Consider the following 22,954-nt stretch of genomic DNA (forward strand, 5'->3'; position numbering starts at 1 on the left):
ACTTTGATATCTATTAATGACTTACCTCATTTAAAGTCCCATAACTACCGTTCCTTTCTCTACATGGTTGTAAAGTTCTATTTAAATAAATAAATATATATATATATATATATATATATATGTATATACTTACCTTAACCTCCTCTTCTTGGCCCCTCTCTGCCAATGCTCTTGGCTCCTCCTCTTTTGTGAGCACCCCCATATCAAGCTGCTTGCTATTGGGGCACTTCTGCAGGCTCAATCCTGAGCCCTGCAACCTGTGTCCATAGACACAGTCAACGTGGCTTGGCTTGGCTCAGCCCCACCCTTGTCACGGAATTTGACTTACAGCAGCGGTAGCCAATAGCTTCTCCTGCCTCAGAAAAGCCTGTGAGACCAGGAAGTGAGAGGAGAGAGCCGCTAAAGACGGGCCACAGCGCTGGATCGAGCGAGGACTCAGGTAAGTGTAAAGGGGGTGAGGGGCAAGGAATGCATTTAGGGACAAAATGTGTAGGCTTTAGAACCACTTTCAATTTTCAGTTAACATTTCACATTAGGTAATAATGTCTCTATGTATTAGCACAGTGAAGTGACTTGAATTTTGTGTAATTACAGTTCTACCATCGCAATTGGACATAGACCTGAAGAAGGAACTGGAGGAGGACAAAGAACATGAAGTCATGTGTTCAGTGTATAATGTGGCTCCTGTCCAATATGTCATTTTATCAGTGACCAGAGGAGGAGAAACAATATTTAGGAAACCATATAAAGAGAACACCGCTGAAGGCCCACAAACTTTTACGGAGAAATTTAGGTTCACTGCAGTACGTAGTGACAACCTGCAGGACTTTGCCTGCCAAGTCACATTAAGTCTTACAAACGTCCCCAATACAACTGTGCAGTCATCTCCTGTCACTGTCAGGACATATGGTAAGTCACATCATCTATATACTGTACACACTCTGTAATGGTTCTCTGAAATCTCGTTGCTCTGCTTATAAATGGCTGCTTTTTCAATCATGAAAATGTTAATAAAGCACAATTTTAAACAAAAAAAAAAACTCCTCAAGCACTTTAAAGAGATTTTTAAAAACACAGTTTTATCTAATTTATATAAAGAAAAAACACACAAGCGCCTTCTAAGTGCAGCGTACAGGAGATTTTATTTAGATCAAAGTTAAGATATTACTCACAAAGGCAAGTATATATAGGACACATAGCGCTAAGTGAAGGGTTCTCAGCATCACCATCCTGAGGTACCCGATGGTGGTGTTGGTGTTTTTCCGATGGTTGGGACTGCCTCAGTAGCCTCCGCTGCTTTCCAGTCCTGTGGAACGCAAAGTCTCGCCGTCAGGCTAACAGTGACATCACTTCTACAACAGCGTCGCCAACGTCTAGGCATCACATCCCAGAAGTGATGTCACGGTTAGCCCGATGGCCTGGGAAGCAGCTGAGGGAGCACCTTCAGGCATTATCCACTTTGAAGCAGGGGGGGGGGGGTGGGGAAACCTGTAAGACAAAGGCATAATGAGCTGGTATGCACCGTATACTAGCTTATTATGAAATACTTGCATTAGAACGAAGCCCTCCAGCGTCACCCACACACTGCTGAGACAGCTGATATCTTCCGGGCTTGCAGGCTTTGGCCTTGTTATAGGCTTACCTGTAGGTACAATTCAAAAATAAGACTTTACTTCCGCTTTAAGATCAGACCTTCTTCTGACACTTTTTTTTTACAAGTGAAAATCTGTATTTTTGTGAGAAAATTAATTAGAACTGCCCCCCCCCCCTATATTTTTAGAAGAGGCCCTAGAAAATAAAATGGTGAGTTTTGCAATTTTTTATGTCACACGGTATTTGCACAGTGGTTTTTCAAATGCAATTTTACACATTAACTCAAAAATACACTTTAATTAATTTTAATGCACACAAACACAATATATAATATGCTGTATATTGTATAATAATAATATAATGTAATAATAATATGATAGAAATAAACAAAAAGTAACCAGATGGGACTTTAGGAGTGTTGAACTCCCTTTCAGTATAATTATAGATACACATACAGTACAATGGTAAAAGAAAAAATACTTTATTCATATACAATCATTATTAGTTAAAAAGTCTAGATATGGGGAATACCAGTTCCCCTAAAAACAATAAATGGTATTGCACATCCATATTGTAACCTAAAAAGGCACCCCTGAAACATTGTATAACAGGGAACCCAGATATGTGGAGAAGGCGAGACTCATCCCAATGGGTTTCGCCTTTGTTGGCTTCTTCAGGGGTATTTGGGGGTGCAGGTGAATTACTGAGAAAAAAATGAAAAAGAAAATAGTTTATTATAAAACATATTACATCTTATCAGTTACATCATCAATAACTTCCATTAAAGGTATGTTTAAATCAACTCACATTTGTGAAATATATTGCAATTCAGAAAGAAACACAGGTACTCATCTCTCTCTGGTTAGATCCCAAGTTAGACCAAGACGTCAGGGGCTAGGTGAACCAGAACACCTCCCAGCAAACAGGAGGGGGAGAGGACCATCCAGAGGTGCCCAAACAAGGTGGGGGGAGGAAGGAACAAATGGCTCTGCCCCCACTTACGTATTTTTACAATAGTACTAGTAAAAAGAAAAAGAAAAGACGCCCTATTTATCACTCCTGTTATCAGTTATAACACAGTGGCATCCATATTAATAGACCATGCCTGTATGAATAGACATACCTAGCCCCAAAGAAGGGTCAATAAAGAAAGGATGCCGAGATGGTCACAGAGGAAAGCCACTACATTAAGGATGGATGTATATCTCATTGAACAAAAACAACAACAGAAATAAGCTGTTTCCATCAGTATTCTATAATGCTATCAGACGTATACATATACTTCTACATGTCTGTGTTTTTAAGAGGCAGGAACAACAAAACACAATACCTCTAAATCCTCCTGTAGTCCCTTGCTCATCTGAATCACCACAAAAAACATCCTCGGTAGCCTGTAAATTACCTTACTATTTCAGTCCGTTTATATTGTGGTGAACTGGCGCCAAAACCCTCTTGGTCCCTCCTCCCTGCCCGCCGTTGCCATCTCCAGCGTAATCCAACACTGGAGGATGGACGGAGTGGAATATGCTATGGTTAATGCGTGATAATGGCGGGACGCATCACAGCACTATATATCCCACCAGCGCCAATGGGAGTGGCATCCAAGGGAAGGGGCAGGGAGAGGCAAAGGGACACATCAATATACCCCCATGTCCCGCCACATGCCTATATATTAGGGCCCATACCTTAAAGAGGAAGTAAACCCTCCTCTGCAACTTGTACCTATAGGTAAGCCTATGATAAGGTTTACCTATAGGTACTGTAAATATCTCCTAAACATGTACCGTTTAGGAGATATTTACTTTGCATGCAGCCAGTGACATCACTGGCGCATGCGCTCTGAAGGAACGGCCTTCAGAGCCCCATGCAGTGACCGTCGGCTCCCGTGCGCATGCGCGGGAGTGACGTCATCGTGGCTCCAGCCAATCAGATGGCTGGATGCCGCAAACCCGGAAGAAGGGCAACCGAACATGTCACCCGTGAGAGAGGTGAGCGGGTGGCACTGCAGGGCTTCGTTCTAAGGTAATTATTTCATAATGAGCTAGTATGCGATGCATACTAGCTCATTATGTGTTTGTCTTTCAGGTGTTCGTTTTAAAAAAAAATAAAAATGTCTGAGGTTTACAACCTCTTTAATGCGAATATAGACAGCACTCCAATATGCTGCCATCTTGCGATCACTGAGGGAATAGGGATTTTTAAACCGAGCAAACCTAACGCCATCTTGTAGGTAAACAGTAGATGACACCTAGGCTGCAAAAATAATAAAAATAAATATCTTGTAATGGACGAACATCGGCCGGGGCGTTTCGCGAACGTTAGCTGCAAACTTTCTCAAAAGTTTTTTCAATATAAAATGAATATATTCAACCTCTATATCCTAAACACAATTTACATAGATGTAAATGTGAAATTATAAAGCCAATAGTGATTTATAAATAAATTCCAATAATCTGTGAACAAAAATATAAAAAATGCACCTTGTTGGAATATCGTGGGAGCCATCCATGTTAACATAAAGAGACAGGAAAAGTGCCCGCAGTTTCTATCTGGTGACCGAGAGGCTGTCTTTTCTTTGTTATATGGGATACCGTGTGAGCCATCCATCTTAACATAAGGAGACAGGAAATGTGCCCGCAGTTTTTTTCTGCCAACCGAGAGGCTGTCTTTTCTTTGTCATCTGGTAAGAGGCTTCATAAGCTTTTATCACCGGGGGGACCGCGCACGTTTGCAGGTGTATACTAGGATACATATAAATCACCATCACAGGAATCTTTTATCAGGCACTTACCTTTTTTCCGTCGGGTAAGGAGGCATTTCACCAGGTGGAGGGATCACTCAATTACTCATCACTGTATTGATTTGTTATTGGACTCTTCTTCACCATATCACTTGTCTTTATTGATATCACAATACTTTGAAGGACTATTATAATCTTCATGTGTGAATTTTTTCACTCATTCACGGTCGAACATTTTATATATTTTTGTTCAAAGATTATTGGAATTTATTTAAAAATTACTATTGGCTTTATAATTTCACATTTATATCTATGTAAATTGTGTTTTGGATATATAGGTTGAATATATTCATTTTATATTGAAAAGCGCACCATCACATTTAAACACATAATTTTCCTTTATTCTGGTAGCAGCCTTTCACTCAATCAGCGCACCTTTCTTTTCCCATTTATAAAAGTAAGTGTCGCCTGGCCATTACAGGCCCCAAAAATTAGCCCACATGCGTTTACCTGACACCTAAGAACGTTGTATTCTGTGGCTGAAGGTACATTAGGCATTCACAGGATGCAGAAGTAAGTGTGGCCTGGCCATTACAGGCCCCAAAAATTAGCCCAAATGCGTTTACCTGACAGCTAAGAACGTTGTATTCGGTAGCTGAAGGTACATTAGGCATTCACAGGATACAGAAGTAAGTGTCGCCCGGCTATTACAGGCCCCAAAAATTAGCCCACATGCGTTTACCTGACAGCTAAGAACGTTGTATTCTCTGGCTTAAGGTACATTATTCATTCACAGGATACAGAAGTAAGTGTCGGCCATTACAGGCCCCAAAAATTATCCCACATGCGTTCACCTGACAGCTAAGAATGTTGTATTCTGTGGCTGGAGGTACATTAGGCATTGACAGGAAAAATAATTGTCAGCCATAAAAGGCCCCAAAAATTAGGCATTCTAAGGACATGAAATGCCTTTTATGCCGCTGTATTTACCGAAGACAAGGACCATGAATTGTTGTGGGTGGATGGCTGGCGGATATTTGTGCTCTGTCATGGGGAATTTTAATCGAACATGGTCTATTGGTCACATGTGTTGAATTCCTCTGAGATCCATGCCTCATTCATTTTTATAAATGTGAGGTAGTCAACACTGTCATGAGCTAGGCGAGTGCGCTTATCGGTCACGATCCCCCCCTGCTGCGCTGAACGTCCTTTCGGACAGGACACTGGACGGGGGGCAAGCCAACAGTTCCATTGCAAATTGTGAAAGCTCTGGCCACCCAGTAGTCCAGGGGTCCTTCACTCCTCAGAGCGTCCACATCGGCCGTTAGCCCAATGTAGTTGGACACCTGTCGGTCTAGGCTGGATCCGGAGTACAGCTGTCGCTGGTTCGGCTGAAAGAATGATCTCATATCTGAAGTGAACAACACATCTTCAAACCACCCTCTTCTTGCAGGCGCTGTTGGATTGCTACCCGCAACTGTTTCTCTGTGAGTGGAAATTTCTCTGCCAGCGCACGCAAAAGCAGAATGCAGCATTTCTCGAAGCAAGGCCTGGAAGTGCTGCATTCTGACCGCACTCTGTGATGGTGGCAACATTTCCGCCGTTTTTTGTTTGTACTGGGGATCTAAGTACGTTGCCACCCAGTACTGGTCCTTGCCCTATGCTTGTTATACGGGGGTCCCCCTTAAAACACAGGAGCATGAAGGCCCCCATTCGCACTAAACTGGAATCGGTGTAGTGGCCTGGCTCCTGCTCATCATCCAGGATAACGTTGTCCTCGTTCTCCTCCCCCCATCCACGGACAACACCAGGGATCCCAGAAAGGTTTAAAGCATGCTCTTCTTGCTCCTCCTCATTTTCCCCGACACCATCCTCCTCTGACTCCTCTTCAGACTCCTGTTGTTGACTTGTCTCAGATGGAGTAGCACCCCTTGGGATTTCATCCAACATTTCTATTTCCTCATCTTCCTGCTCCTCGACAGCTTGATCAATGACACGACGCAATGCACGCTCCAGAAAGAAGGCGTAAGGTACGATGTCACCGATGGCGCCCTGGCTGTGACTGACCAGTTTGATGATCTCATCGAATGGCCGCAGAAGTTCTTCATGCGTCGCTCATGAGCAGCCACTGGCGAGGTGAAAAAACCCAAGCTCCCCACATGACGTCCATAGACACGTCATCATCGACGTCACCTTCCCCACCACTGACATTTGGGATCTCGAAGTAGGCAGCAACAGCGGGGAACAACCTCCTTGGGCTGATCTGGGTACTGTCGTCAGACTGCTGAGTGGTGGCTGTTGCTACCTCCTCTTCCTGATCCAATGCCAAGAATGGCTGCGCATCGCAAATGTCTTGTGATGGATTGGAAAATAATTCCAGTGACTCAAGCGGAGAGTATATGGTGGTGGGGGTGTTGGTGGTGGTGTCTTTGGGGGTGTACACAGCAGAGAGTGAAGAGGGTGCAGAAGAGGAAGGCTGAGTGAGCCACTCAACCAAGTCTGGTGCGTCCTTTGACGTAATCGAACGCACCTTCTCCAACTTCCCACTTTGGCTCTGGCCTACTGCTCCTGCCCTACCCCTACCACCCCTGCATAAGGGCCTGCCTCTTCCTCTGCCTGTAATTTTTTAAATTCCCCTGTGACAAAAGTCTCTAGAGAAGCACAGTATATGTGGAAGAAGGTATATAACACCCCGCTTCAATCTGTGGTATTGGGGGGCCACTGGTCTATCACACCAGTTCTACAAAAAATTGGCCAGTAACTGTTGTCACTGTGTGTAGCACAGTTAACGCAGCAAAAGAGGCCAAATTTTTGCAGGACTAAAATACACTGTTATAAAAGTATACTCTTAGATAACACCCCACTTCAATCTGTGGTATTGGGGGCCACTGGTTTATCACACCAGTTATACAAAAAATTGGCCAGTAAGTTTGGCACTGTGTGTAGCAGAGTTAACGCAGCAAAAGAGGCAATATTTTTGCAGGAAACAAATACACTTATAAAAGTATACTCTTAGATAACACCCCACCTCAATATGTGGTATTGGTGGGCCACTGGTCTATCACACCAGTTCTACAAAAAATTGGCCAGTAACTGTTGTCACTGTGTGTAACAGAGTTAACGCAGCAAAAGAGGCAACATTTTTGCAGTACCCAAATACACTGTTATAAAATCGTTACGTGACCACTTAACTCATAGCCATTTACTATGAATTAAATGGTCACGTAACGATTTTGCCCGACGATAGGTTACTTGAGATCTCTCCCCAATATATTTGTCCACTATTGGGTCATCTTTTAATTGGTGCCAATGACATGATAAAATTATTTCCACTTGAGTGTGGGTCTGAGAAAAACAGGTAATGATACGTGTAGGTTCTATAACAGGGGTACTGAATTAAAATTCACGGAGGTCCTCTTTGTAAAATCTTCTTCCAGCGGCAGTCTGAATCACATGTTTGTGTATTGATTCAGATCCTTTACCTTACAGAACCCTCTCCTAGGCGTTTCCATCTCTGCAGCTGGGGAACGCAGGTGAAATTGCACGTTTCCAGCTTGCAGAGGAACACGCCACACTTCAGCACATGCGTGCTCCAAACTGCATTGTTCCTGCAGCACCATGCAGCTTGGTGCTGCGCAATTTAAAATAAGGGCCAGGGACTTGTTTCCTTGCATTTCTCATGGGTAATGCAGACCATTAAAATGAATGGGCTGACCTACCTGTGACATGCGCAAGCAAATGCGCATGCACAGATCTGAACTGAGCCCCATATCACAATCATATCCTTACATCAGTTCCACAGTGTCCACTGCACATCACAGTTCCCTTCCCTTCAAGATCCCCCCTTGTGTTCTCATACCCCCTTGACATAAACACCCTTCTTAGCCCCCTCATTACAGTACTCATATCCCCCACACTCTCCTCAGCCCCCCATTACAGTCCACAGCCCCCATTACAATCTCAAGCCCCCCAATACAGTATTTAGCTCCCCTAAATTACTGTCCTCAGCCCCCGATTACAGTCCTCAGCCTCCTCCATTACAATACTCAGCCTCTTATTACAGTATCCAACTCCCTATCCTCAGCCCCCCCATCACAGTACTCAGCCCACCAAATACAGTACTCAGCTCCCCAACATTAATGTCCTCAGCCCCCCAATACAGTATTTAGCTCCCCCACATTACTGTCCTCTGGCCCCATTACAGTATTCAGCCCCCCCCCCCCCCATCACAGTACTCAGCCCACCAAATACAGTACTTAGCTCCCCCACATTATTGTCCTCAGCCCCCCAATACAGTATTCAGTTCCCCCACATTACTATCCTCAGCCCCCCCCCTCCACATTACTGTCCTCAGCCCCCCACATTATTGTCCTTAGCCCCCCCTCATTACAGTCCTCAACCCCCTCATTACAGTCCTCAAGCCCCCATTACAGTCCTCAAGCCCCCCCATTACAGTCCTCAAGCCCCCATTACAGTCCTCAAACCCCCCATTACAGTCTTCAGCCCCTCCAGAGTTGTGTAAGGAGGACTAACCACAGTATACTACTATGGAAAAACTTTATAAAAAAATAAGCCAAATTTAGCAAAATTTATAGTCTTATAGGCCATCACCCTCCAAACACACAAATCTTAAAGTGGTTGTAAACCCACTTTGTTGACATTTACCTATAGGTAAGCCTATATTAAGGCTTACCTATTGGTGCTATAAATATCTCCTAAACATGCACCGTTTAGGAGATATTTACAGTGCATGCAGCCGATGACGTCATCGGCGCATGCACTCTGAAGGTATGGCCACCCGTTGGAATAAGTTTTGTGCACTGGCACAGATTTTGGTGTGACACTAGTACACTGTGACAGATGTTTTGAGCCCTGGTACAGAAGTTGATGTGACACTAGTACATTGTGAATGAAGTTTTGTGCACTGGTACAGATTTTGATGTGACACTAGTACACTGTGACAGATGTTTTTGCACTGGTACAGATGTTGATGTGACACTAGTACACTGTGACAGATGTTTTTGCACTGGTACAGATTTTGATGTGACACTAGTACATTGTGAAAGAAGTTTTGTGCACTGGTACAGATTTTGATGTGACATTAGTACACTGTGACAGATGTTTTTGCACTGGTACAGAAGTTGATGTGACACTAATACACAGTGACAGATGTTTTTGCACTGGTACAGAAGTTGATGTGACTCTAGTACACTGTGACAGATGTTTTTGCACTGGTACAGAAGTTGATGTGTCACTAGTACACTGTGACAGATGTTTTTTGCACTGGTACAGAAGTTGATGCGACACTAGTAAACTGTGACAGATGTTTTTGCACTGGTACAGAAGTTGATGTGACACTAGTACATTGTGAAAGAAGTTATGTGCACTGGTATAGATTTTGATGTTACACTAGTACACTGTGACAAATGTTTTTGCACTGGTACAGATGTTGATGTGGCACTAGTACACCATGACAGATGTTTGTGCACTAGTACAGATGTTGATGTAACACTAGTACGCTGTGACAGATGTTTTGTGCACTGGTACATATGTTGATGTGACATTGGTACAGATGTTATTCAGATACTCATACAGGGACAGATGGTGCTTTGTGTACTTTGTGGGATGGCTGCACTGACTAATCTGTGTCTACCTGAGCACTAAAATCATCTCCCCCACCCCCGCATTGAGCTCTCACTAAGCTTAGCGGGGAGAGCTGACACAGAGACATGTGTCTCTGTTTACACTGTATGATGGCTGCGATTGGCCAATCACAGTGTCCATGTCCCAATATGTGATGTTCTGTGGCCCTGAGGCTGTGTAATGCGCTTGTTCTGACGGGATGTACATCCCTGTACAAGCTCCCACCGGGCACTGCAATGCACATAATCAGCTGGGTGGGAGCTTCGCCGTTTTAATTGGACGTACCCATACATACAATCAGATCATGCACTTTGCTCGGCCTTGGGGCCACACAGTGCCGCGATCCTGTGATCTGCTCTGTCCCTGGGACACAGCACATTCCAGATCTGGACATGGGCGCTGTGGTTAGAAAAATAGGCAGTAGGAATAAGTTCTATTCTGACATGTTTCATACTAGGCACAGCATGAATGAAAGCCCTGTGCCTAGTGCAAAACATATCAGGATAGAATGTATTTCTGCTGGCTATTTTAATAAAGGAAGAATATTTTTTTGCATCTTGGTATGTGGCATTCTTGTTGCTGGTACAGTTGTATGAACCTACGGGAGGAACTACAGCTTCCGATGGGGAAAACAGGTATTTGACTAACCCAAAGAGTCAAATATTTGCAGTGTGGGCAGGAAGAAGTGGTGTAAAACAGAACAAAATAGAATAGAAAATAAAAGAACAGAACAGAATAGAATATAAAAAAAAACAATAGAATAGAAAGAATATAACCATTTCCCAAAATTCAAATAGAATCAATTCAAATTTGAATAGAATTGAAAAGAATAGCATACAATAGAAAATAACAGAATAGTATAGAAAAAAACAACAGAATAAAATAGAATAGAATAGAAAGAATATAACCATCTTCATATTCTAATCTATTATTTTCTATTCTAATCAAATTTGAATTGATTCTTTTGAACTTTGGAAAATGGGTATATTCTTTCTATTCTATTCTTTTCAATTGTTTTTTTTTTAATTCCTTTCTTTTTCTATTTGTTTATTCTATTTGGTTCTATTCTTTTATATTCTATTATTTTCTATTCTATTTCATTCCATTCTTTTCTATTCTATTCTATTATTTTCTATTAAAATTAAAATTTATTCTATTAAAAATGCGAATTTCGGAAGATGGTTATATTCGTTCTATTCTATTCTAATCTAGTCTATTGTTTTTTCTATACTATTCTGTTATTTTCTATTCTATTCTAATCTATCTTTACAATTATATTCAAATTCGAACTGATTCTATTTGAATTTTGGGAAATTGTTATAGTCTTTCTATTCTATTTTTTTTTTCAATTCTATTCTTTGCTATTCTATTATAGTCTTTTATATTCTTTTTTTTTTAATATTTTATTCTTTTCTTATGTATTTGAGTTCAAAATTTTTCTATTTGAAATTTGAATTTCAGAAGATGGTTATATTCTTTCTATTTTATTCTATTCTTTTTTATTCCATTTTTTCTATTCTATTCCTTTACTTTCTATTCTATTTTATTCTCTTTGGAAATTGGAAAACAAATCAAAGACTATTTGAATTCGAAAACTTTTCAAATTTGAATTTGAAAACTATTTGAAAAACTATTCTAAATTGATTCGAAAACCATTCCAATCTATTCTAATTGCAATTTCGTCTAAATTTTTTTTTTGTTTTGGGTTATTTTTTGAATCTGTTTAAATTTGGTACTATTATAATTCGAAAATTTGGATACATCTGAATTTCCAAAAATGGAGAATTAGGGCTGTGCTGCTCAGCAGAAGATCGTAAACACAGATCCCCGCTGAGCAGGAAGGTGACATCTCCCTCTTCGCTCTGTATGCGGAGAGGGAGATGTCAGAGCCCCATGCATCTCTATGGGGGAATCGGATGAGAGCGGACCGCCTGTTCGCTCTCATCCGATCCCATCCAATCTGATCCCCTGGACGGATGGAAAATAGGGTTTCCATCCGTCCGGATTTCACAGACAGGATCCGATGCGGATGGCAGCGGGTGTCAGCGGACATGCCACCGCTGACATCCTCTGCCCCATAGGGATGGGGCAAAAAAACTGACAGGCGGATCTGATTGGATTCCTCGTGTAAAAGGGGCTTTAGTCTGAATTTCAATTCGGAACGAAGCGAACTACACATGTCTAGTTGGCACTAGAGAAGCAAACCTCAGGTATGTGTTCTGTTTAAAATGCCTCTTTATGCATTGACTTACCTCCTTAGACCCAGTCTGTCCAGACAGTATGGTCACCTGCTGACTTGGCACCATCCACAGGCAGTTTGACTCTTCAACAAGGCACCAAGGTTGAATTCAACATCATTTTTCTTATTGCAGTACAGAGGATGTTTTTCCAGTCTTTTGAAGTGTAGTTTGGGGGGTTTTACGCTCTGGGATTGAAATGTTATCTGCTCTAACAGTGTGACCAAAGGTCCTTACTATATTCATTTCTTATTATGAATGATATGAGTGTTGGTTGCTGTAGGTTGCTGCTCTTTGCACATTCGCCTTCCTCTTTTATCTACATTATTGGTTAAGCCCATTTTATGTTACCGGCATCAGTCATTTATTTATGTGTTATTTCTGATGACAGCTCTGCCGGATCCCCGGATTACAGCCAAGGAGTGGGTGGAAAAAGGGACAGTGACTACAATCAGCTGTGAGGTCCCCGATGCCTTCCCTCCAGAAAATATCACTACAGTGTTGTCTGTTGATGGTTTTCCTAACATCAATGCCACTGGGAAAGTGTCTGTTCCATTCAGTCTGAATACCAGTGACCTGACAGCGGCTCGGCATACTTTGATCTGTGAATCTCAGGTGTTCAGTGTCTCCAAGCAGAGCGATAAGCGCATATATATTTATGGTAAGTATACATTCCTCACTATAGTATATATATTGTCACTGTAAAATACACATTATCATGCTTTTCCACTTTGGTTTTCCTTTTAAAAAAAATGTTTTGTATTTGAATTGTGTATGTATTCTTCTACCTGCATATTACTTAAAACCTGATTGAACCTGGTGGAAAAAAATGACCCTCTCCAACCACACTGCGCCCCACTGTACTGCAAGCATTAACCACTGTAGCCCCAAGCCCATTTTTGACACATTTTGTTCACAAGTTAAAATCAGTATTTTTTGCTAGAAAAATACTTAGAACCCCCAAACATTATATATATATGAAATATAAAATGTTAACAGTTACCAGTTTAGAGTTAGAGAGTAGCACTTTTTTGTTAATTATTGCTCTCACTCCGAGGATCGTGGCGATACCTCACATGTGTAGTTTGAACAGAGATTTAATTTGCGGCGCAACTTCCGTATACGTTTTATTTCGTGCACGAGCTCACGGCGACGGGGGGCAGTTTAAATATTTTTTTTTCCTATTAATTTGATTTTTTTTTTCATTTTAGCACAGGTTTTAAAAAAAAAAAAATAATCTGATCACTTTTATTGCAGTCACAAGCAATGTAGACATCCCCTGTGACAGCAATAGGCAGTGACAGGTGGTCTTTATGGAGGGATCGATGGTCTAAAAGACCCCAGACCCCTCCACTACACTTCCATGTATTCTAAACTCCGAAAAATGCATTTTTTTAAAACATTCACTTTTTAAATCCAGGCACCTTTAGCAGCCGAGTAACCCGGATGTGACGTCATGGACGCCGCCTCCGGGTTACGTCTTCGGGGACCCGATCGAACCCACATCTGGCTTTGATCGAGACACCATCCAGCCGGCGTATGGCAGCGGGGGTTCCCCTCCCGCTCGCTGGGGCAACGATCAAGTGGCTCCCAAGCCACATCGGTCGTTACCGCTGGAAAGCCGACCGCCGGCTCTAGAAAAGGTACCGGGGTGATGCCTCTAGCATCACCCCCCGGTACAACCACTTAAAGTCAGCCGACGTAGGTCTACGTGGCTGGTCGTTAAGTGATTAAAGTGGTTTTAACCACTTAAGAACCACCCGCTGCATATATATATTATATATATATATATATATATATATATACAGCGGCAGGCAGCCCTTCCTGCACGAACCAACATATGGGTACGTCGTCAGCGCACCTCGTCTTGGGGGGGGGGTGAGCGCGCGCTGCCGGTGGCGCACTCGCGCCCCAACTCGGCAGCGGGGATGCCGATGCATGGGGCCGGCGGCCGCGATTGCCCCCCCCCCCCGCTGAGAGAGAAGGACGGTCAGCTGTATTTACACACTCGCCCAGCACCAGGCGCGCGACCGACGTAGCCATACGTCGGTTCACGCAGGAGGGGCTGCCTGCCACTGTATATATGCAGCGGGCGGTCCTTAAGTGGTTAAAACCCCTTTAATGCTTGCAGTACAGTGGGGCGCAGTGTGGTTGGAGAGGGTCATTTTTTTTCCACCACCCAAAATCAGGTTTTAAGTAATATGCAGGTAGAAGAATACATACACAATTAAAATAAAAACATTTCTTCTCTCTGAAATGATCACAGAGCGCTTGTGATCCTTCCAAAAGTGTCAAAAATGTCAGTTAGGGGTCCTATCTGTCCGCCACAATGTCGCAGTCCCACTAAAAATCGCTGATCGCCGCCATTGCTAGTAAAAAAAATTAAAAATAAATAAAAATGACATAAATCTTTCCCCTAGTTTGTAGACGCAATGACAAAATACGCCTATTGCGATTTTTTTTTTTACCAAAAATATTTAGCAAAAAGCAAATTGGCCTAAAAGGATGAAAAAATTAGATATTTAATTTTTTTATTTTTTTTTGGTAATGTTATATAGCAGAATGTGAAAAATATTATTTTTTTTTTCTTCAGAATTGTCGGTCTTTTTTTGTTTATAGCGCAAAAAATAAAAAATCGCACAGGTAATCAAGTACCACCAAAAGAAAGCTCTATTTGTGGGGAAAAAAGGACATCATCATTTTATTTGGGTAGAGCGTCCCACGACCGCGCAATTTTCCGTTAAAATAATGCAGTGCCGAATCGCAAAAAATGGCCTGGTCATTAAGGGGGCAAATCCTTCTGGTCCAGAACTGGGTAAAAGTGATTCTAAAGTCAAAAAGGTTTTTTTTTTAACCTTAATGCATTGTATGAATTAAAGTGTAGCACCCTCCTAGGTAGGCGCTAGTGAGAGAGTATAGTTTTGGGCTCTGTCTGCTTCCAGAGGGGCTGCAGGTAAATCTATATTGTTCTCTGCCTATCAGGGAGCAGGATCTGTTAGTGAGGTCTGCTCATTGTGCTCAGTATGCAATTCATTCAGTCTAGAGAATGTTTCATGCTGGTCCAATAGGGAGGCATGTTGGACAGTGGGAGGAAACCTGACGAATGGGTGCTTAAGCTTTTGATATAGTCCTGATTGGCAGAAGGCATGTCACCTCAGTGCATGTTGGGATACTGTATAAAAGCCAGGAGCACATGTGCTGAGGGGTCTTTCATTGGAGAGTGGAGTCCCGGAGGAAGGGGGTGGCTGCCTCCTCTGTAGAGGTGCAATGTGGTCTCAGGAGGTCGTTCTGAGGGCCAGAGGAGTAGTCGATAGGAGCTGAACCCAGAGGTGCAGGGAAGCTGACTGAGAGGGGAGACACTGGAGGTCCTGTTTCTGCAGTATTGAGAGTACAGGAACTCCTGTCAAGGGGCCTGACCTGAGGGGGGCCACCCCTGGTCATAGGATAGTCAGTGGATGGATGTCAGCAGAAAGAGGATGCTAGTGAGAGTGTCCTGAAGATAAGATATTATTCATCAAGTCGTCTTGTAAGAGAGAGTAAATAAAAGAGACTGAACCCCATTCATCTAAAGTGGTAGGATGAATTAACAGCCTGGGTGTTCCATACCTACAAGCAGAATTGTGAAGACAGAAGTCCTCAGATATTGTAAATAATTAAATTGGAGTATCCCGCTATTCCCTTCTCCTATCTCAATTACCATTAAACAACAAAAAACCAACACCACTAGACTGTATATTCTTGGTAAGAGCCAACAGGAGTAAGGAGAGATTTAGGAACTTCACTTATAGCCGTGTGCTGGTAACCAGGGGAGCCCGCAGAGTCAGTATCCAGCAGTCCCTACGGGGGCAGTGCTACAAAAGTATAAAAACACTTCAGTACCTTTTTCTCCCTGTAGGTGGGGTGCAGAATGGTGCGGAGGCAATAATTCACACAGTGAAGTGCAATATAAAACGTTTATTGAATGCAGCAACAGTTCACAACAAACCTGGTGGGAAGACTGACCAGCCGGGTGCACTCACGGTTTACAGCAAGGTGAGCAGAGCGGGTTCCCACTGGACTGACAGCATCCTGACCCTCTTTTGCCCAATCCCCACCAATCTGTGACCATTGCACAGAGCAGGGAAGTAACACATTTTTTTTTTTAAAGCAAAAATGTATCGCCTTAGTATTACTTTAAACCCTAAATCAAAAATGTAAAATATCAAAGGCTAACCCGTCCTTAGCAGCTACGGGGGGACTAGTCTCACGGCAAGGGGGAACAGTGGAATAAGTTAATGCTTATTCCTATCCCTCTAAATGAGGATTTAAAGTGGCATTAAACCTAAAAGCAAACATTTATTATATTGCAGCTCACCAATTCTTAGTGGTGGCTGCCTTAGTTTTCTTTTTTAAAAGTAAAAGTAAATAAATACCAATTAATGTATATTTATCGGTTTGCATGAACATAATAGTTTCTGTTATAGATACTGGAATGTATTTATTTTTTATTATATACTAGTGGGACTTATAGTGGGACTGCAATAGTGTGGCAGACAATCTGATACTAACTGACACTGGTTCGGGGATACACTGACTGACTGACACTGACAGCAATAGTAGCAGTAATACAGTGATCAGTGATAATACTATACACTGTCACTGTACTAATGACACTGGCTGGGAAGGGGTCAACATCTAGGGGCGATCAAGGGGTTAAATATGTGCCTAACTATGTGAAATGTTTATTATGTGAGGCTTTTACTAAGCGATCTTGCTGTTTTTTTTTTTTGTCTAATAAAAACAACAGCAAGATCGCCTGTCAGTATTTGGAGCTCTGTGTCCTTTGCAACACAGAGCTCCCTTTCCCTAAATGACAGAGCCAATCAGGGCTGTCTTTAGTATTGATGGGAACTGGGTCAATTTTTTTTTTTGCCCCCTCCCCTTTGCAATTTTACACTCACATTACACAGAACCCCCACCCTCATACCTCCCCCATTATTATACACGACCCACTCCCCCATACTGCCCCCATTATTACACAGGACCCCCTCCCTCATACCTCCCCCATTTTTATACAGGACCCATTCCCCCATACTACCCCCATTATTACACAGGACCCCCTCCCTCATATCTCCCCCATTATTATACAGGACCCACTCCCCCATACTGCCCCCATATTTACACAGGACCCCCTCCCTCATACCTCCCCCATTATTATACAAGACCAGCTCCCCCATACTACCCCCATTATTAAACAGGACCCCCTCCCTCATATCTCCCCCATTATTATACAGGACCCACTCCCCCATACTACCACCATTATTACACAGGACCCCTCCCGCATATCTCCCCCATTATTATACAGGACCCACTCCCCCATACTACCCCCATTATTACACAGGACCCCCTCCCTCATATCTCCCCCATTATTACACAGGACCCCCTCCCTCATATCTCCCCCATTATTACACAGGACCCACTCCCCCATACTGCCCCCATTATTACACAGGACCCCCTCCCTCATATCTCCCCCATTATTATACAGGACCCACTCCCCCATACTACCCCTATTATTACACAGGACCCCCTCCCTCATACCTCCCCCATTATTATACAGGATGCACTCCCCCATACTACCCCCATTATTACACAGGACCCCCTCCCTCATATCTCCCCCATTATTATACAGGACCCACTCCCCCATACTGCCCCCATTATTACACAGGACCCCCTCCCTCATATCTCCCCCATTATTATACAGGACCAACTCCCCCATACTACCCCCATTATTACACAGGACCCCCTCCCTCACATCTCCCCCATTATTATACAGGACCCACTCCCCCATACTACCCCATCATTATACAGGACCCCTTTCCCCTCCCTCCGCGGACCCCTGCATTGCCTTCAACCCCCGTTGGTCTCACCTCGATAGTGTCCAGAGGATGTTAGGCGAACACCAGGCACACCCACCCCAAACCCTGAAGAAGTTCTTTAGTGGGCCAATGGTCTGCAGGCTTGTCAGAGATGGTGAGGGGGGTCAGTGTGACTGTGCTCCGGATTGACAGGTGCTCTCTGACAAGGTTTACATTACCAAGCTTGCCAGTCACTGCCCAGGCTGCAGACATTACACCTAACCAATCACCAACGCCCCCAGCATTCAATTCCACCCTCATCTCCTGAGTGATAGCCAATTCTAATTATCAACTGTTTATGGGCAGCATAGGCTCAGCTGCTTTGGGCCCCACAACAATGACTGGGCCGAGGGCAGCTGCCCCTTTTGCCATGTGTAAAAGATAGCCCTGGAGCCTTTCAGCGGGTGCCAGCAGTCAATTTTTGGCAGGCACCTGCTGATTGACTTGAGCTGTGACCAATCATGGAGTAGCAGACGCGCATGCACACGCCCCCTAGCCAGGAGTGCTGGATTACATATCAGATACTTGATCCAGTGCAGCGAGGCCCCTTTGCCACCATACTTCTAAGTAAGGCGGTTGGCAAGAGGTTTAGATATTAAGCCAAGAATAATATAATCTACATTAAGTTGATCTGTTTTACATGCATTAGTTAAAAGATTGTATATTCCCTTTAGGTTTTTGAAAAAATGTGGACATGATTTTGCATTAATGTGTGTAATCTGGGTGGAATTTGTAAAGATAAAAAAACGAGACTTGCAATGTTAAAATTTAGAAAATTGATATCTCAGCTCCTAGTACTGCCCTCACCCACACCTTTACTGATTTTTTTTTTTTTTGCAGAACCTCCTATGGTGAACCTCACAGTGTCAGGTAAGGTTGCAAACCTGGGTGACACGGTGACCGCTGACTGTACTTTGATTCGGGGTAATGCAGATAACTTTGGTCTGTCCATAAGTGTGGATGGAGAAGAAGTGAAGAAGGAGGAATCCCCAGACCTGGCTGAAAATATCACCATAACAAGAAGAAAACCAAATCTTACTCTTACCTGTAAAATTTTCATTCGGGACAATAAAAAAGTGCTACTTACCAAAGAAGAGACCCTCACTGTGTACTGTAAGTTTTTTGTGACATTAACAGGTTTTGCAATTCAGCAAACACTACCGATATTCATCAATGTTTCTTACCACTCACTGACCAGCCGTCGTACTTACATACAGCGGCAGGTCGGCTCTGTCCATGGTACGTCACTTTGCGGGACCGTTAGTGGGGGTGCACGCACGCGCCAATTGGCTACAGGGGAAGCCAATCAGCAGGTCCGGCGGCCACGATGTCCGATGGACACCCACAATCGCTCCCCGTGGAGACAGGACGGCGGTCTGCCTTTGTAAACACAACAGGCCGCTGTTCTGTCAGTAATGAACACAGGGATCCCGCGTTCCTTTTATTTACAAACACAAGTCACTGAGTTCATCAAGTGAGCATACCCCCCACCCACACAGTTAGAAAACACCCCCTAGGGACACATTTAACCTTTTGATCGCCCCTGGTGTTAACCCCTTCCCTGCCAGTGTCATTGGTACAGTTACAGTGCACATTTTTAGCACTGATTACTGTAGTAATGTCACTGGTACCCCCAGACGTGTCAAAAATGTCAGTTCGGTGTCCGATCTGTCCGCCGCAATGTCGCAGTCCAGCTAAAAATCGCTGATTGCTGCCATTACTAGTAAACATAAATAAATAAATAAAAATGACATAAATCTTTCCCCTAGCTGTTAGACGCGATAACTTTTGCGCAAACCAATCAATATACACTTATTGGGATTTTTTTTACCAAAAATATGCAGAATACAAATTGGTTTAAAATGATGAAAAAATTTGACTTTTACATTTTTTTATTGGGAATATTTAATAGCAGAAAGTAAAAAATATTGCTTTTTTTTTTTTTTTTTTTTCAGAATTGTCGCTCTTTTTTTGTTTATAGTGCAAAAAATAAAAATCACACAGGTGATCAAATACCACCAAAAGAAAGCTCTGTTTGTGGTAAAAAAAAGGACAGGAATTTTATTTGGGTACAGCGTCGCACAACCCCACAATTGTCAGTTAAAATAATGCAGAGTCGAATTGCAAAAAAATAGCCTGGTCATTAAGGGGGTAAAACCTTACGGTCCAGAAGTGGTTAAAGAATATGTTACCCCAACATTTCATATTTTTTGATATGTCTATGTTATACCGTGTACTTGTGTTAAAAAGTATCCTGTTCCTTTTGTGTACCTTTCTTTGTGTGTAATACAGGGTGATCCTGCCATTCTCCTCCTTAATCAAAGGAACACAGCCCCCCCCCCCCCCCTCTTCGTATATGGCTCTTAAGCAGCAACGATAAGTACAGATCTAGTTCTGTGCTCTCTTATTAGCTTGTCCAGCATGCAGAAACATAGGAAAACCCTATTTTGCCTGTAAATTAGTTGTTTTAGACTTAATAAAGATAATGATATCAAGAATTGGTTTAGGCAAAAATAAAATTAGCCAAAAATGACTAAAGTTTATATTTAAACCACTTTCTACCGAGCTGTTGATCTCTGCCAACCAGATTAATGTTACTTGTGTAGGATATCCTCTTTGTCCACATGATGTAGGTCAGGGGGTGTCAAACTCAATTTCCTCGTGGGCCGCATCAGCATTATGGTTGCCCTCAAAGGGGCGGTTATATCTGTAAGATTAGATGTCCAGAGCACTCCACGCCCCCCTTACATGAGATGTCAAGAGTCCCCCACCCTTCCTTACATCACATAGCACACCCTTACCTTGTACTGCTGCCAGAAAGAATATGCGGGTGGATCTAGGAAGAAGTGCAGGATCTTGAGGAGTACCAGAGGAGGGCTGGAGTCATCTACCAGAGTCTGCTGAATGCTGAAACCAGGAGAGGTGGAGGCAAGGTGGTGTTGTGGCTGCACAGAGAGGTGCAGGATCTGTAGGAGGAGTTCTGCCTTCCTCTCTGCTGCAGACTGCTAAGAAGAGGGGGTGAACCCTCTTGCAGCTGCACAGAGGAGTGCAGGACCTGGCAAAGGCAAAGGAGTTCTGTCCTCTCTTCTGCCGACTACAGAGACAAGGGGGGTGCCGCAGCTGCAGGAGAGGTGTAAGGGCCACATGAAATGGCCTGGGGGGGCTGCTTTCGGCCCACGGGCCTTGTGTTTGACACCTGTGATGTAGGTGGTGACAAGTGCACTTTAAAAGACATAATGGTTCTATATAAACCTTTGATGTTTCTCCAGTATGCTGCATTTAGAATTGGGAAATATATAAAGATCCCATCTGGCCCCAGTGCTAGGGCATTGCTCTGGACCCTTGGGTCTCTTGCACACAATACTCCTGTTTGAGCATCTACTTTTTCATCGTTAAAAAAGGAAGCTGTCCTGAGCTTTTTCAAGCTGCAGTGCGCAAGAGGCCTTGAAGTGCGCAATTCTAAAGTTTAATTATTCTGCTTGCAGTAGCTTCTGCACAGAATGTGGAACCTTGGGCAGACTTCTATGCACTGTAGATTATTATAAACATCCTGTCAAAGCCACATTGCACTGCACCACATTGGACATTTGATACATTGAGGCGTGCTGCCACAACACTGCGTTAGGCAGCCCATTTAAAATGAATAGGCTGCAACAGACTGTATAATAATGCATGAAAAATATGCAAAGCACCCCAATGCACACAATGCATTGTAGTGTGCTGTGGTGCCAATAGCACAGGTGTCTTGTAGAGGTGCATTAGGGTGCCAAAAAAAAAAAAAGAAAAAAAACAAGAGATGGATCCTTGCCCAGCTATTTCAGAGTCTGTAATGGCACAAATATAAATTAGACAAGCATGGCTCAGTATAGAACACTAACATTAAATTGTATGTAACTATGTAGCATTAACTATTTTGGACCTTTAAAGATTACATTTTATCATATGCTATATGGCAAAAAGTTTGTAGATACTTGACTATCACATCAACTTCATGGCCAAATTTTTTTAGACACCTTACCATCACACCAATTTCTTGGCCAAAAGTTTGTAGACACCTGACAATCACACCAACTTCATGGCCAAATGTTTGTGGACACCTAACCATCACATCAACTTCATGGCCAAACATTTGTGGACACCTAACCATCATATCAACTTCATAGCCAAATGTTTGTGGACACCTAACCATCATATCAACTTCATGGCCAAATGTTTGTGGACACCTAACCATCATATCAACTTCATGGCCAAATGTTTGTGGACACCTAACCATCACACCAACTTCATGGCCAAATGTTTGTGGACACCTAACCATCACACCAACTTCATGGCCCAATTTTTGTGGACACCTAATTATCATATCAACTTCATGGCCAAATGTTTGTGGACACCTAACCATCACATCAACTTCATGGCCAAATGTTTGTGGACACCTAACCATCATATCAACCTCATAGCCAAATGTTTGTGGACACCTAACCATCATATCAACTTCATAGCCAAATGTTTGTGGACACCTAACCATCATATCAACTTCATGGCCAAATGTTTGGGGACACCTAACAATAACACCAACTTCATGGCCAAATTTTTGTGGACACCTAATTATCATATCAACTTCATGGCCAAATGTTTGTGCACACCTAACCATCACATCAACTTCATGGCAAAATGTTTGTGGACACCTAACCATCATATCAACTTCATAGCCAAATGTTTGTGGACACCTAACCATCACACCAACTTCATGGCCAAATGTTTGTGGACACCTAACCATCATATCAACTTCATAGCCAAATGTTTGTGGACACCTAACCATCATATAAACTTCATGGCCAAATGTTTGT

At 42.9% G+C, this 22,954-nt stretch overlaps 1 protein-coding gene across 1 annotated transcript in view; it reads left to right on the top strand.

Annotated features, from left to right (window-relative positions):
- LOC309553201 (intercellular adhesion molecule 1-like) overlaps nt 1-22,954 on the top strand; it is a 78,719-nt gene that overhangs the window by 35,288 nt on the left and 20,477 nt on the right. The window contains exons 3-5 of the mRNA XM_082254147.1: nt 595-909; nt 12,605-12,874; nt 18,948-19,220. Of these exons, the coding sequence (XP_082110273.1) occupies nt 595-909; nt 12,605-12,874; nt 18,948-19,220 (858 nt within the window). The remainder of the gene's footprint in view (nt 1-594; nt 910-12,604; nt 12,875-18,947; nt 19,221-22,954) is intronic.

Source organism: Pelophylax lessonae (genome assembly GCF_965119305.1).
Source record: "Pelophylax lessonae genome assembly, chromosome: 4".
Lineage (NCBI taxonomy): Eukaryota > Metazoa > Chordata > Amphibia > Anura > Ranidae > Pelophylax > Pelophylax lessonae.